The sequence below is a fragment of the Podarcis cretensis genome (assembly GCF_951804945.1).
Source record: "Podarcis cretensis genome assembly, chromosome: 16".
In the NCBI taxonomy this organism is placed as follows: Eukaryota; Metazoa; Chordata; class Lepidosauria; order Squamata; family Lacertidae; genus Podarcis; species Podarcis cretensis.
The window spans coordinates 41,237,257-41,254,142 of record NC_137186.1 but is presented as its reverse complement, the minus strand read 5'-3'; the positions used below and the strand labels follow the sequence as shown (position 1 = coordinate 41,254,142).

At 45.8% G+C, this 16,886-nt stretch overlaps 1 protein-coding gene across 2 annotated transcripts in view; it reads right to left on the bottom strand.

The window, feature by feature from the left end:
- Positions 1 to 16,886, bottom strand: part of DNAH10 (dynein axonemal heavy chain 10) — a 118,746-nt gene that overhangs the window by 7,226 nt on the left and 94,634 nt on the right. For both annotated transcript variants that reach the window (XM_079957700.1, XM_079957701.1), the window contains 12 exons: positions 15,694 to 15,911; positions 13,983 to 14,204; positions 12,703 to 12,850; positions 10,632 to 10,911; positions 9,468 to 9,697; positions 5,186 to 5,459; positions 4,021 to 4,125; positions 3,386 to 3,540; positions 2,965 to 3,119; positions 2,640 to 2,823; positions 1,625 to 1,825; positions 59 to 268 (listed from right to left, as the gene is read on the bottom strand). In XM_079957700.1, the coding sequence (XP_079813826.1) occupies positions 59 to 268; positions 1,625 to 1,825; positions 2,640 to 2,823; positions 2,965 to 3,119; positions 3,386 to 3,540; positions 4,021 to 4,125; positions 5,186 to 5,459; positions 9,468 to 9,697; positions 10,632 to 10,911; positions 12,703 to 12,850; positions 13,983 to 14,204; positions 15,694 to 15,911 (2,382 nt within the window). The remainder of the gene's footprint in view (positions 1 to 58; positions 269 to 1,624; positions 1,826 to 2,639; positions 2,824 to 2,964; positions 3,120 to 3,385; positions 3,541 to 4,020; positions 4,126 to 5,185; positions 5,460 to 9,467; positions 9,698 to 10,631; positions 10,912 to 12,702; positions 12,851 to 13,982; positions 14,205 to 15,693; positions 15,912 to 16,886) is intronic.

The following is a 16,886-nucleotide window of genomic DNA, read 5'->3' as shown; positions in this document are numbered from 1 at the left end:
AAAGCAAAGCTATTGATTCTTTTACCATGGAAGATGCTGGCCTGCACAAGTTTCTTACCTGGAAGTCAGATTCATTGAAATCATAAGGCACATTCCAACCGATCTTCCCAAATTTCCTCCTCTCCTGAACCACGGCATGAAAAAATGCTAAGACATAGACCAAAGCCTTGAAAGCAGGATGTGGGCACTGATCAAGGGCTTCATGAGAGATTTTGAAGTAGGTGGATCTCATATTCAGTTTCAACCCATTGGGTGGCTCTGTGACAACCTAATGCATTGGAGAAAATGAAGGTTTGCAGTGAGATTTGCCAGATAAATTGAGACTGAGCTACTCCTCTTCCTGAGGGGGCCTTTAGTGGCCTCCTTTACCTGTGCAGCATGCGCACTGCGCCTGCATCCTCCATCCCCCAGTCCTTGCCCCAAATGTACAAATTCTGCAACCAAGAGAGTTTCAATTTAATTTATATACCTTTGGCCAATATGCAGAGAATTGTCTGACTGCAGGATTTGTTTGCTTTTCTGTTTCTTGAAAGCTGAATTCTTGAGCTCTCCATGTCACTTCTTCCTGGCTATGAAATTATATCCACCCCTGAAGCAGGGCCACAAGCCATGTATGAAACTGCTGGGCCTTTATTAAGGTCCAAGGGCAGGGAGGGCACTGCTCATTTCGCCTCAAGCAGCAATACAGGCCGCACTGCCCCTGCATCTTAGCCAGTATTGTCCATGTGACTATCCAAGGTCTTAGGTTTTTCCAGACCCTGCTGCTTGAGATCCTTTTAACTAGAGATGTTGACGGAGGAGACCAGAATGTTCTACGTGCAAAGCATGGGCTTTGACACTGAGCTCTGGGCCCTCCAGAACTGACAGTATTTCCTGAAATCCTGTTGCCTCTGTTTTTTAGACTGGAGACTGGGAGGAAAATTTTCCCTAGTTAAAGTTACTTAAGTGTCACTCTGCTGCTCCAACATCTGCCTAGCAAAATGATTAGGTTTACATGAGGAATTTACAGGAGGAGAAACCAAGTCACTGTTGAAATATCATTAGTGGAGCTTCACTGGCTTGTGATTTAAAAATAATCAGCTCAGCTTGCTTGTGATAAATGCCTCTGACGTAGGATAAAAGCAACCAGCTGCTTCCTATAAAATCATTTGCCCTACTGACACGGAGGTGCAGCTTGGCACAGACATCAGCCCAACATGTTCAAAGATACAAAATGTATCTGAAAATGGTGAGACAAAAACTGGTGACTCTGGCATATTTCAAGCTGATTGGTCACCAAGTTCCAAGGCCTTCCCCTCAACACAGAAAATAGGGTTGCCATATTTCAAATAGTGAAAAGCTTTTGAGCTATTTTAAAGGGAAATCGCCATACGTCTGGGCGTCCCCTAACATTTTACCGATTTCCACCCAGACACTGCTTCTGACTGCAGCATTCCAGATGTGTCTGGACACATTCCGGACACGCAGCAACCCTATGGAAAGGCAAATAAAATATTGGGGCATGAACCCAAGAGTTTTCTTATCTCTGACTTTTTAGCATCTGATTTTAGATACATGAGGACAAAACCGTATTCAGAGGAGGTCATCAAGCCCTCTTCCTGAAGTTACACCATCTTATTTGTACCTTTAGTGATTTCTGGAGGATCCCAATTGGAAAGCCCTTTGTAGGGTCTGTTGTCAACCACAAGCGGAAATCTGGGTGTGGCTTAACAATCCTTTCTAGAGCCTTCTCCAGATCAATCAGCCACTTCACCAAGAGATGACAGTTCTGCAACATTAACCACTGTCCCCGGGCCACAGCATTCTCCAACAACTGTAGGGCAACCTGGAAAGGAGAGGACCTGAGTCAAGATGCAGGTTTAGTCTAGCAGGAACTGAATCCTTAACCAAAAGTGAGGACTTCATTCCACAGAGAGATCCATTCTGAAAAAGTCTGTCAGGAAGCTAGTTTACTCATTTTACAGACCTAAAAGAGATGTCAAACTGGGCTTTAAGTAAGCACATCTACCTGATCACTAAAGCCCGTACAGGAAGTGTGTTGATTCACAATAGAATCATAAAATTGTAAAGTTGGGAGGGGCCCAACTGTCACCTGGTCCAGCCCCCTGCAATGTATAAGTGGCTCAGTCCACACAGAAGACGCTCATGCAACTCTCTGGCCTTGCTTCCAGCTTTTCAAATTTGTGCTTGGGCACTAAGCAGGTAGCACAAGAAGACGGAGAATGTGCAAGACAACAGGAGGGAAGAGACAAAAGAGACAAGGCGCTGGCTTCTGAATCCCTCGCTTGGGATCAAGGCAAGGCCTCACTTGGCTATTGATTTATTAAAGCAACGGTAGACTCTCTTTCCACATACATTATGCAATTGCTAGGGAAGAAGGAATAGATTTTTTATTTTTTATTGGCAAGAACATTAAAATTCCTTTCCAAAGCACTGACTGGAGAGGAAGCACCTTGTTTCTGATCAGGTAGGACTGGTAGGGGCCTCCTCAGCATGAATATGAAACTTAATTTGCATTAGCCCTGCCTCTAGAGCAAGGAGGAGGAGCTAACCAACTCCTACCCCATCAATGCAGTAAGCATGCCTACATGCACCAAGGAGGGGAAGCCTGCTGACTTGAGGTTTCATATCAAACTTGCCTTCTCCTGCCCTTGTCCCATAGCCAGGAACTTGAGTCGGTTCCCTCCAAAACCTGTCCGATCTGCTAGTTTCATCAGGTCACTGGCAGGGTCAGAGCCAGGACTTAGAATGAAAACAATGGGTGAATTTGGGGTGCTCTGCTCAAAGATGGCTTCAAAGCTGATCACTGGAGGCTGAACATATCTGGGGAGGAAGAGAAAGGGAGCACAAGTGAATGATTCATGGGGAATGGGGACTTTATCTAGTTGTGATGATGACCCAGGGCTCACACTTTGTACAGTAAACTACTATTTTTTAAAAAAGGAGGAAAAGAGCAGCACTTACTTCACACCCATGGTGACAGTAACATAATCAGTCACTGCGCGATAGACACGGTCCACTCGGAAGCAACGCAAAAGCAGCAATTTCTGGAAGTCACTGAGACTGCTTCCATAGTGCATGGGATATGGGGTTTGTTCCAGAGCATCAATATCATACCACTGGTAAAAATGAGAGGTCAAGTCAGTATTCCATGAGCATTTGATTTTCCTACTTAAAGGAGGAGAAAATAACTAGGGGTTCTGAAAATCGCTCCATGACCCCACTACCCTTCCACAAAGGTCAGCTTGGGTGCAGCCGAATCTGGCCTGAAGGCAATACATCTTAAACCTGGTATTGCCTGCTCAAAAGCCAGTCACAAGGAACAGACAGAGGCCCCACCCCCAACACTCAAGGTTGACCATTCAGTATGGAGAATCTTGCTCACAGCTTTCCACTCATCTGGATTCTCCTCCAAATCAGATGCAAGAGATCCAAATTCTTCTGGGAACAGTTCAGAGACACGGATTACGTCCTCCCAGCCTTGATCAGAAAGCCAGGCACAGGGCTTCTTTCGGGCGCTCTTCTCCAAAGAAATATTGCCTTGAAACAGGACAGAAAAATGTGAGCACCACAATCCATGGATAAGGAGACAGGATTTAGAAATTCACTTGTCTGAATGGCAAATATATTTCATTAATATGTTGAAGAACTGAATTGTTCACTTTCCTGCCATCATGTAAGAGAAAAATCACCCGAAACTGAGAACCTCACATAGCTGGAAAGAGTACTCTCAATCATGTAGACTTACTGAAAGGGGCTTTACATTGTAGGGGGTCCTACAAAAGCTCATCTGGAACTGCACCTTTGTCAAGTCTCACCTCTGCATTAACAAAATCTGGTTTTATAAAAAGGTTTCCATCCTAATGGATATTAAGGACCAGAAATCCAAGCCAATAAATAAATAAAAAGACTGATGAAAAGTCAGGATAGACAATTGACAAAAAGTCTGGCTAGACAATAAGACACTTTTGTATCCAGCAATACTGTATCTGCATTGAGTTCTGGGAAGTATTTGGCTACCTTTTAAAAAGAAATCCAGTTCTTCCTGAGGGACTCTGTGATCAGCTTGCTCAATCTTGATTGTCATGTTAAAGGAGAAGAGTAACTTGTGCTTCTCAAACAGGCCTGTGAATGAAACCCCAATAGCTTCCATTATTAAATGCAAGCCCAGGTGTACTATGATTCCGATCCACAAAATGACAGCACGCAGAAGGGTTGAACACAGGCATTCTGAATTCTGGGACTGAGGTAACTGATGCCTTAGAATCTTATTAGGAGACCCTCCCTCAGAAGATCAGTGAGCTGTGCTGAAAGATCACGTGCCCATCAGTTCACACTTGCCTCTGCAATGCACAACCAGAAAGAGCAGTGCTGGGTGAGTTTCACCGCACAGACTCTCTGCTGATGCAGAGACATGGTGAGGAAGCCTGACGTTCAATGAGTGTACATGCTAAAACATACACCAGAGGGAATTCATGGCTGATGCCCAGGAATTCCTCAGCAGACGAAATGATATAGAAAAGGATTCTATGGAGATGGAGTGTTTTGAAATCTGTAATTCTAAAGAGCTGCCAAGCACATTCTACAGAAGTGACTATGTGAGCAGGACCCCAGTGTCTGTATAGCCCAATGTATCCAACCAGAGTAGATCCACTGAAATCATTGCACCCAAGTCGCAAACAATGGACCTACTCCGAGCAGGACTAACATTGGATACAATCCTCTGCATGGCTGTCAAAGAGAGGGATCTTGATTGGCCAATCATATACTGAGGCCCATATAATGGAACCCTGCCAGGACAGCTTTGCAGTTGCTTTGGCTGGCATTTCTCAAGCTATTGTCTACTTCTCCACCCTTAGCCTACACCCCTGGGGAATCCTTTTCTGTATCAGTTTGCTGATCTGATCACCCAACCCCGACACTATCTATTTTCAGGAAAAGCTTGATGATCACACAAATTTTCCTGGGCACTAAGGAGGATTTTTATGCCATACCTCCCCAAGATCAGCCCACATTATTCAGGTGACAGTGCAGGGCCAAGGAATTTGCACTGCACCAGAGAAACCTGAAGGGAGGAGGAATGTAGTTCATGAAAATCAAATGTAGAATGGACACCATTTTGCACTGCACCGAAGATGCTTCCCATAATACTTTCTGCCTATAGGGAGGTTTCAGTCACACCAACCTGTGCAACCATAGTTGTATACATTAAATGTTAACGTGTCCATGATGTTCCGCAACCTCTTTGCAACAATGGTGTCAGGTATTGATTTCCGAAGAGAGAGACCAAAAACATCCAAGAAGGCAGTCAAGGAGTACTGGTACATCGTGTTGACAAGGGCCATCTCGGACAGCACAAAGAACAAGATGGCACCTCTCTTGGCAGCTGCACGGTAACCGTCTCGCAGTCTGTCAATATCTGTTGCTGTTTTTTCAGCCAGCTTGAGTTTCTCAGATACCTATTTTGCACAAAGAAGTAAGAATTTGAATCTGTTGCAAAGGCTGAATTGAACTCACTAGCATGAGGAAATCTAAACAATATTGGGGGCAGTGGGAATAAAATATTCTGATGTAGAGTGTAAACTGCAGTTGATCATCGTAATGAGTAAACATGTAATCCATGTACCTCGTTTGAAAAAAGATCTGCACTGTACTTCAGACATAGTGCTAAAATAGTATTTCTTGCATGGATATGTAGGGTAAATGAAACAAGTGAAGATTTCCTAAATCCATTCCCCACACCTCAAATATTGTTCCCTAGACTATGTAGCCTTGAATGTGAGCTGCTTTATACAGAGCTTGTTTATACAGAACTTGTTGGTCCATCTAGTCCAGTAATGGCTTTCCATTACTTTTCCAACTCTTTAACTGCATATGCAAGAAATAGGACGATTGGTCTTACCTGAATAGTAGATTTATTAGGTGGATGGTGAAGTATTCAAAATGGGCTGTTCCTCTTGCACGAGACTCAGGCAGGAGCAAAGAATTGTGGGAGGTAGACTGTTTCTCCTCAGTTTTTCAGACTGGCCAAGCAGCAGCATTGTGACAAAAATCTAAAACTAAATTAAACACAAGGCCTACCTCCCCCCAGCACCCAAGCCTTGCAGAGACTCTAAGGGCACCATCAACATTTAGTGGGAGGAAATTGAGCCACTGAAGCAGACTGCTGATTCAAATATTATTGCAGGCAAAACGTGTTGCAATAGCCCTTTGTGCTGCTGAAGGGCAACTGACAGTTCTTTGAAGCGGACAAGAGAAAAAGGAGTCAAAACTTATTTTATTTCTCTTTCTTTCTTTTTTTCTTTCCAGAAGCAGCGATTCTTGAAGAAAAGCCAATGCCCTGAATAAAGGGTCACAAAGGCGCTGAGGGTAAGGCGCAGAGCAGCTGTAGGGAAGCAGCATGCAGTTGCAACGGAAGCTGCTGAGAAGTCAGAGCAAGGATTCCAATCAAATGTGTTGTCCCAACCAAGGGTCCACCACGAGGACCTCACCGACGACTCAGAATCTGACCAGGAGGACGTGCACCGAGTGCAGCAGCACATACAAACCGCACACCCACCATGACAGCCTCGTCCGGAAGAGGGGAACTGCGCAAGCTGCGGAGAGAGCCATGAGTGGAGGACTTGCTGTTTCTGCAACGCAGAATGCTGACAATGCAGAAAAGTGGGACACATCGCCTGGGTGTGCCATGCCCGCCCCACCCGACACCTCGAACCAGATGGCCGACCCAAGAGTCCCAGGCCCTGTGGTCCAACACACCAAGGCAACTCAATGGAGATCACAGACTGTCAGGTATACCAGTTGCCTCATTCTAATGCGGAAAAAATTTACATCGAGGTGCAGATGGAGGGAGCCCCATGCCGCATGGAGCTTGATACAGGCTGAACCCTGTCCATAATCTTGGTACGGACATTAAGGAAATTATGTCCCAGTGGCGGCCCCAAGCTTAGGCCAGCCCCATTCACCCTCCAGGACTTCCAAAAATGCAAGGACCCCATGATGGGGGTGGGAACCTTCAATGTACAATATCGAGGGCGGAAGCGGTGATTGGACTTGATCGTGGTCATGGGGTCCTCTGTTAACTTACTGGGGTTGGCGTGGTTTGGGCCACTGGGGCTAGCCATCACAGCGGTGAACTGCACCAGCTCCCAAGTGGACGTGGACGCCATCTGCAAAGAGTTTCTGGAGGTTTTTGAAGGGGCATTGGGATGATATATTGGCCCTCCTGTTGGCCTACAACTAGACCCCGCCTTACAACCCATCAGGTTCAAGGCCCGCCAGGTCCCATTCACCCTTAAACCCTGCATCGACAAGGAATTAGACCAGCTCGTGGAGCAAGGAGTGCTCGAGCTGGTGCCTAACGCCCCCTGGGAAACCCCAATTGTCACACCCGTCAAGCCCAACGGCTCAGTCCGCATCTGCACAGACTACAAATGTACCATAAACAAGGCCCTTACGGCTCACGCATACTCGGTACCAGTGGTCAGCCATGTCCTTGCCACCCTGGCAAGCTGGCCCTGGCCCAGGCCTATCAGCAGTTGCCAGTGGATGAGGCACAGATGATTGTAATGCACAGGGGAACGTTCTGTGTCAAGTGGCTTCAATTTGGTGTCAGCCTGGCCCCAGGCATATTCCAAAATCTAATGGACTCTCTCCTCAAAGGAATTCCTGGCGTCACACCTTTCTTTGATGATGTGTTGATCGCCAGGGCCATGCCGGGGGAGTTCGGGGACTGACTCCCCACCGTCCTGCACCGTTTCCAGACAGATGGCCACAAGGTGAAGTGGGAAAAGGGTCTGCTAGGAGTGCAACAGGTGGATTTTCTAGGATTTACGGTGGACGCAGATGGAGTCCACCTGACCGGGGACAAGGTGCAGGCTATTTGCGACGCCCCTGCACCTAAGGGTAAGGCGGAACTCCAAGCCTTCTTGGGACTATTGAACTTTTACCATGCCTTCTTACTCCACAAGGCAGCAGTAGCGGAGCCCCTACACAGGCTGTTAGACAAGCGGGCCCTGTGGGTGTGGGGGCAGCACCAGGAGGCCGCGGTCCAAGCAGTAAAGATCTGCTCGTCTCGAACTCAGTCCTGGCGCACTTTGACGAGAGGTTGCTGGTGGTGCGGGCATGCGACGCCTCGCCCTATGGTGTTGGCGCTGTACTAGGCCACCAACTTCCGGATGGAAGAGAGGTGCCAGTGGCTTACTTTTCCCAAACGCTCTCCACAGCTGAGAAGAACTATTCGCAAATAGACAAAGAGGGCCTGGCAATCGTGAAGGGAGTAAAGAAATTTCATGATTTCTTATATGGGCACCCCCCTTACCGTCATGACCGACCACAAGCTGCTGCTTAGCCTTTTCGCCCCTGAGAAGCAAGACCCCTCAAGTATTGTCACCCCATGTCCTCAGGTGGTCGATTTTCCTCACCGGCTACCAGTATACACTGGTCCACCAGCCCAGGAAGGCGATGGGCCACGTGGATGCCCTCAGCAGACTGCCACTACCTGAGACCAGCCCCGACTCAGCACCCACACATGAGGTCATGAGCCTGGAACAGCTTCCTAACCGCCCCATTCAGGCGCCCGAAGTAGCACACCACTCCATGAAGGACAGGGTCATCTCCCGGGTCCTGGACTGGATGTCGCAGCGATGGCCCAGCAGCAACCCTGGGCCAGAATCTGTGGGCTGTCAGCCCACAAACTGTCAGCCCACAAGGGGTGCCTGTTATGGGGAAGCAGGGTGGTCGTTCCCCAGCCTCTGCGCCAAAGGGTCCTCACAGCCCTATACAAAACACACCCAGGAGGAACAGCCCAATCCGAATACTTCATCGTCCACTGTAATAAATTGAGCATGCAAAATGCATACTCTATAATATTAGCCCCCAACCCCCACCCCCTTTATGGGTGTGACAGTAGGAAAGCAAACTCATAAAGGGATGGAGACTATTTTCTCAAGACTTAAAAAGCAGGCCTACTCATGCATGTACTTTCCGTGGAATAGTTATGTTTCAACCAAGAACTTCAATCAAGTGTGAGGAATCTCAGGCCTGGGGGCCAAATGCAGCCAACCCCGTCCTCTTTATCTGGCCCTTGGGACTCCCTCTAGGCCATGCTCTCTATTCCTAGCCAATGCCTGTTATTGGCTCTCCACTGTGCCCTCTCTGAGTGCTTATGCCCGGCTGGGATTTGCCCTGGAACTGTGATCATGTCTCTTGTTTGCCTGGTTGGAAGATGGCGAAGTATGCATCCAAGTGTAGAAACCTGGCTGGAAAACAGTCTACGGTACACAAGTAAGTCACATCTATTGTTCCACCCATCTTGCAACTGCTATGTGCCCGCACTGCCCAAAGGTTGTCCATAAGGGCTGACAAAGGTCCCTCATCCCTACCTGAACTGAAGGAGACAATACTATGAAAGTGGGGTCCAGAGAAAGGAAAACAGCCCTCTGGTGGACTATGCGCATTGCCCCTACCTCAGTAGCTTTGGACTTTGTCTCCTCCAGAGTATGCACCAAGTCTACATTGTCCAACATATTCCCAGTGGAAGTTGCCAATTCACGAAGGAGGGAGTCTTCCAGATCCTTCAACAAATTCTTGTTTTCACTCGTTTCCTGGATGAGATGTTCTCTCTGCTCTTCCAGTTCACGCCTTTCAAATCCTACAATAACGCTTAGTAGCTGGTCTTCTAAACCTTTCAGAGTAACTGGAAGGAATTTAACAAGGTCACTTAACACAAGGTTAGTTTTCCAAAATTACTTTCACTCAACTTTAAGATGACAGTTAGAAATCTCTTAATAAAGTCAAAGGTGCCACAAGTTATGTTTTGCTTGCAGACTTTCCCTGTGGTCACTGTGGGAAAGAGCAGGGCTCTTCTTACATTCTCATGAGTACTGTTTGATCAATCAAGTAACTTTGTTGGTAGTTACTGCATTGGTTCCAAAGACTGAGATGAATAAACCTAGGGCCAACTTTTCATCAGTTCCCACTAAACTCCATGAAGATTCCCCCGCCAAAAAAGGCTGACCCAACAGTAAAAGTTACAGAGCAAGGTTTCATATCTACTGCACAATTTGAGAGTTGAGAATGCCTTGGGAATGGAGGCTCTCCCAGGAATGGTCTGAAGCTGCAAGGTCCGCCCTGGGGCAGTGTCTCCATTGGAGACTCTCAGGGAAGCCCATGTTTACCAGACTGAGTGCCATGGAAGAAAGATGAGGTGTAAATCTTGTATCTCACCTTTCCACTCATGGCTCCAAGGCAGCAAATAAACAACAGGAAAACTATGTAACTCAGAAGAGCCACCTGCAGCTTCTTCAAATGCCTCAGATGGAATGGCTGATTGCTAAATGATCAGAAAGGCCACATCCAAGGACATGAGTTAATTTACCCTGGAATGCTTGTATCACTATCCTAGCGTTGCTTAACTTCAGCTCTTGAACTTTGAATATTCACAACTTTAGGTCAACAAAGTAAAATCTACATCCATCTAATTCTGCTATGAATTTCCCACCTGACTACAAGGTGTCTAGATTGGTGAAGTTATAGATCTTTGCTGAAGGAATACAACCAGAGACAACTCATAATCCAGTGGGTGGGTAGAAAAATTCTGGACTGATTGCCAGCCCAATTAATTTGCTCACCTGTGTAGTTGATGACCATGGCTTTGCCAAACACTGATGGTGAATATTTAGGATTGGCTAGTTTGGTGTTCAGATACAGCTTGAAATTGGCATCATAGTCAACCTCCTTGTCTCCAAGAACGATGAATGTTCGGCCCTGGGCACATTTTATGTTCTTTTCTAATACATTATCAATCACAGGGTCAATGTACTCATCAACATCATGGAACAAGAAAGGATTCCCATATTTTATGGCCATTTCGAGTTGCTTAAGGAAATCAGGATCATTGAAGGAAGCCATCTGAGACATAATGAGATATGGATATATGAGCATGATGAGTAGTTAAATTGCTTAATGCAGCGCTTCATCTCCTAAGTCCTATTTCAGCATGATCAAAACAAGATTTTAAAACTGAAAGGTTATGCTCTCTGCAACTGCATGTTTTTATTTCATTTGACAGAAAAACTAAGGGTAGGCCAAATATCTGAAGTAAACTTCAAGTAGGCCCAATCATTTGACATCCTCCACTCCAACAATGCAACACAGCTTATTGAGAAACCTGAGGCAGGTCCCTGTGTGACGGACAGCAGAGTCAGACCAGAGTCTGGTGATGCAATGCCTCAGAATTCTGCCAGAGAGCTGGAGCCTCTCTCTAATTGGCTACCAAGACAGCTAGTCAGTGGAGCACAGTGCAGCACTTTGGGTGGGAGAATAAAAGGGGCAGTTTCTGAGATGGAGATGGGGATGGTGTAAGAGAGAGCTGGAGGGAGAGAGGAGAGGGAGTTGGTTCTGGATAGAAACCCCCACTCTGAGGAAGATATCTAAAGCTAGAGAAAGGATTCTCTGAGATTAGATTGGAAGACATTGTTCAAGGTTTTGTGAGAGTATTCAGTTAAGTGGAGGGCTGAGTTTGAGCCAGGAGAAGTAGAAGCTATGAGGACACAGTCTCCTTGGGTCTCATTCCAGTCAGGGAAGGAGAGATCTTCTAGAAAGAGAAGACCATTTGGAATAACTTGGGAGTGTGATTGTTAAAAGGTTGGATAACTGACAAAAAGTACCACCTTCTGTAGGAACTAAAGTGCTAAGCTGTGAAGGAAGCTGTGTATGAAGTTTGTATATGAACCAAAGTATTAAGCTGTATCACTGAAGTAATTAAACTTAAGGAATGGAAGTAAAATAACTCCATATAAGCTGAGCATTTCCCATCTAGTCTGGAAACCTGTAACAACTATCTGAAGTGTAATAACTGAACTTAAGCAACTGAAGTTTGAAAGAAGCTGTGTGTTTACTACTTTGTTTAGAAGCCTGTAACATCCATTAGATTAATAGGTTAACTGTTTCCTGAAAGAACATTACTTCCTGATACATCCTTTGTTTTATCCATTTTATTCTATATAATAAATCTTTCTTATTTGTTCAACTTCTGCCTGAGTCTCCACGTATCTAGGATTTCCCTCAGACAAAATCCAGAAAGATAACTTGTGGTGGTTTATTTTAGTGTATGTAGTTTGGATCCACTGCAATCAGTTACAGAGGTGGGATCCACTACATCAGTAAGAGTCACCTATTACTGAGCTCCATCCATGTACTTGAACCTACCTTGAAGTTCTAGGTCAGAGGCCACCAACCTTTTTGGATTAGCAGACACATTCTGCAAAATGCTGCAGGCACCAGTAACAAAATGGCTGCCATGGGAGCATAGTTCCGCACAAAATGGATGTCATGGGGTGGGGGCATGGCATAAAAGAAAATGAGAGACAATGCAGTCATTGTTTACTTCCTGCCCCCCACCCCAGCACACATTGCTGTCTAATAACAACAGAGAACATTCCCCAACACCGGGAAGCGCACACACACCAAAAATGTAATAATCTAAAATTTGTTTTCTAAAATTAAGAATACCCTAGGCCACCCACCTGGTGCCCATGGCTGCTGGGTTGATGATCCCTCTTCTAAGTCTACCTTAAAGTGTTCTGTTGGCCTTAATCAGTCTGTCCCTTATTCTCCAGGGTGGTTCACTGGCCAATTTCCAGTAATATGGAAAGGTTTTAAGCTGTATAATTTCCTTTTAAGTGAAAAAATTAGCCTTACCCTGAGGTTATTTCTTTCTTCTTTCCTCTTGATCCAATTTAACGCTTGTTGCTGTGGGTCAATACATAGCGGGAAACGGCTGGCCCGTGTGGTGAGAATACCATTTTGAATTGAGAGCTCATCAGGAGGTAGACCTTGAGACCCCCACCTGAAATTAGAGCAATCAAGGGAAGCCATTTTTGTATGGCGAAAGAGAACCCATCAGCTGAATAAATAAGTGCGAATGTTTGTGTGTGCTTGAGCTATGTCAGGGGCAGAGACGTACCTAGGAGTTGGTGAAACCATAGGCCCTGAGGAGGCACAAAAATCACCCAGAAATCACTGTGTGTGGTATGCCTCTGAGCTTTGGTCCTTTCGCCTTTCACAGCCCACCTTCCTTCTCTTTCAGGGAAGTGTTTAGCGCCTCTTGAGGGACAGAGCCCACAATGAGCCCTCTCCCATCTGCTGCTTGGCTCCCTTTCCCACCCTCCCCGATTTGTTGTTTGGGCTTCACCACTTGGCCAGACTGCCCTTCTGCAGCCTTGACAGGCTTGGCTCCCCTCCCCATCCATAGCTTCCACCAAGCTGAACTGTGTGTCAGGAAGCAGCAGCCCTGAGAGCCTGGGAAGACCAGCCAGCTGCGTTGAGTCCAGAAGACCCTGGACGCCTCTCCCATCTGCATCCCCAGTCCCAGATGAGAGAGAAGGGAAAGAGGTGGAGAAGTGCTTACTAGAAAGTGGGGTTACACACACACAGACGCACACTCCCCAGGGTCCTTCCTTCACCAAACTAAAACTGCCACAAAGGCCCAACTTAAACTGCCATGCTTGAAGACCCTTAGTCACCCTGTTTTGGAAACGGTTTCTTGGGGTCAGTTAAGCAAAAAGCTTCACTGCCAACTTCACCCTAATTGTCTGTTTTGAAATCACTGTGAGTGCACTATGGTACAAAGACATGCAATTCCTCCCCCCACCTTTCGTCCTCACCTCACCCTCCCTCCAGATGCTTTGAATACTTGGATCGTGTAAAACGTAGTAATTTCTAATGTGGAAATTGTGGTAAAGTGATTTTTTTCTGGAGAGCGGTGTCAATACAGCTCCTTGCCAATGGCACAAGGGACCCTAGGGACTCTAGTCAGGGGGACAAAATAGCCGCTGAATGCAAGGGTGCGTAATATGCTGTGGAGGGAGCAAATCATCAACTGAAAGGTGGTTTGGCCTTGGCTCTGAAGCCCATTGGCAGGAAGATCCAACCACAAAGATGTTAAAACTGAGACATAAAAGGAACAGGCCCATCGCTACCTGCTAATCTCAACGTCATCAGTCAGCAGGTTTTCTAATCTGAAAGGCTTGCTGAGAGGAATATCTCGCTCATGGATATCTGATTGCCAAACCTCCTTAATCATCTCGTCACGAAACTCCCAGGTAAAGGCACCTTCGTAGCTCAGGAAGGCGGCACATAGCAGGCAGTCTCCCAACAGTTTCACTTGTCGTTTCTTTAATTCTTCCAAATCATTCATCCACCTGGCCAAAAATGAAGGAAAACAGAGCTCGTCTAGTAGATTAATAATAATTGAATTAATCCAATGAAGACTGCACCCTCGCGGTAAGCAGCAGGAACACTTACTGGGAGAGCAACGCAGCCCAACCCACCCTGCCAGCCACTATTGGATGACACTGCAACCCACAATTCTGGAATACTTCCTCCGCCAGTTTCATGCTGATATTAAAAAGTGTGGGAACAGAACAGAATGCGCAGCACCAAAGACCACAAGGCAAAGCAAAAAGTCCTTCACACCAACCACTGAGTCCATTTTCTCAGAAAAGACTCAAAGGCTAGCCCAGCCCAGCAAGACAACCCAGAAAGATACCATGGTTGATGACATCAAAAGTCACTGAGAGGTTCAGGAGAAAACTTAACATTCTGCATTGATTGACTGATATGGCTTAACTAGTTGAACAAGCAGAAAAAAACAACCTATCTTCAGGATAGGTTTCTCCATGGTAGGAGACAGCTTGTGTAGCAGGGGTGAATTGTAGGCAGCTTCTACAAGCTGTGCAGCTAGAAACAGCAATCTATGTAGTCACTGGCACAGCTAAGGTAAAACTCCCCTATTTTGGGATGACAAATTTGGGAAGGCATTTTGGCAATCCTGTCTGGTTGAGAGAGAAATTTTAGTAACATGCATCAGGGTGTCATTTCTACCAATGTGTGGGAACTATGATGGTTGTGGAGAACTGCAGGTATCATTTCCTCCATCATTAACACTATCTTCTCCTGGCTTACTGAATAAAAATGGGGCAGGGAGACATTATGGGGGAAATGGCAGCTGCCAAGTAACCAATAGACACCAAAAGGCACCACTTGTAACAATAGCAGAACTATATTTGAAATCAACAACTACAGACAACATATTAGGGATGATTGAATCTGTCAGCTTTAGTTTCTCTCAGTTTCTCCATACTTCCACAGCAGTTTGTGAATTTTTTAAAAAAGTCCTCAGGAAAATTCATCAGCAAACCTCTCCTAATAAACACATTTTTGCATGAAATTTTGCCTGATAAACACATTTACAATTTCCTCTAATGCATTTTTGTATGTTATTTTCACAAATATATGCATTTCTATACACACATTACCCTACTATAAAGTATTTTTGTGCAGATTGGTTGGCTGGAGAGCTGCATTGCAAAATTCAAATAAATGCAAATTTTGAAGGTGGCTGTGTTTTGTTTTACATGCTTTTTTGGAAAGGCTGATTACCGGTAGGTAGTCTCACCTTTAAAGGTAGACTTGATGAAATTCCTCCCCATCCCTAAGAAAGGATGGAGAGAGAAAACTGTTTCTCTTAGTAGGCTGCAGTTCTACAGATTTACTAGATATTTTCCCTCCCCCAAAATATGCAAAGAGGTGTTGCTAAACCTCCCCTCCAATTTCCACTCTAAACATTCAATAGAGAACTTCTGGTGCTGACTATAATGGACTTGGCCCCTTCAGAGAAGCCTCACTTGCCTTATATTTTCAGATCCCAATCCTGAGATAAGTTTGTCAGCAGCAATAAGACGCCGTTCCATAAGTTCAGCTTCCTCCTGAAGCTGCTGCTTTTCCCTTATGGCTGCCTCATACTTATCTCCCAGAGCTTTCAGCTCATTCTGGATGGCTGTCAGCTCATTCTGGATCTTCTCCAGTTCACGTTTACTTAAGAAGAAATTCCGTTCCAGTCTGGCCACCTGTGTGGAGGACAATCAGTTGAATAAGGCAGCAGCTCAAAGATACAGCAGCCCTCAACCATCACCACTTCGAAAAGCTTTGCAAAACATTCAAGGCCCAGCTGATTTCCATGGGGACAATCTGCCCCGACCACATTCAATAGTTTCTCCAACTTGCAGCACTTTGATGCCTGCCTCTTCCAGGTGAGCTGCCTGTACAGCTGGAATGGCATGAAAATAGCAGGATATGGAGTTTGGGGGGAGGCTGCTTCACTAGCATAGCAAGATCATAGGAAGCATCTCTTTTTAAAACACCTGATCTTCTATCTGCCCATCACTGAAAAACTGGGGTGCAGAGTTGCTAAATCACAGGACAAACTGCAGCATGCATTTCACAACAACAATAGATTAATGCAGTGTTTCCCAACCGTGTGCCTCCAGCTGTTTTTGAACTACAACTCCCATCATCCCTGACTAGCAATACCAGTGGCAAGGGATGGTGGGAATTGTAGTCCAAAAACAGCTGGAGGCACAAGGTTGGGAAACACTGGGTTAATGTAATCTATAAAATATTGTTATGGCTTTGCAGGGGGGAAGGGTCCCCTAAAATTCCTTGGTGCCAGGTTCTCCCCATTATTTCTGAAATTAGTAAATGTGGGGTTGAATCAGTGGATTTAGCAAGGCCTAAAACATGTCAAGACAGCTTCCTCAGGAGATTAGCTGAGAGAGGTGCTATCAAAGAACAAAACAGGTGATGGCAGAGTCGTTACACTGACAAAAGTTGGGACATTCAGTCTCAGACCAGGAGGGGGGGTTGGGTTCCACTCCCCAGCTGTGTGTTAGGTAGCAAAAGGCAATAGCAGAGTTGGGAGGGGGAGGTTGCCCAGGTTACAAGAGGTGTGATGTCACCACAGAAAGTGTCCTTTTGCATGGGATTGGGTTATGTTTCAGCAAAAGTCTTGGGAAAGTAGAAAGGTAGGGGCAGGTGCCATGCAG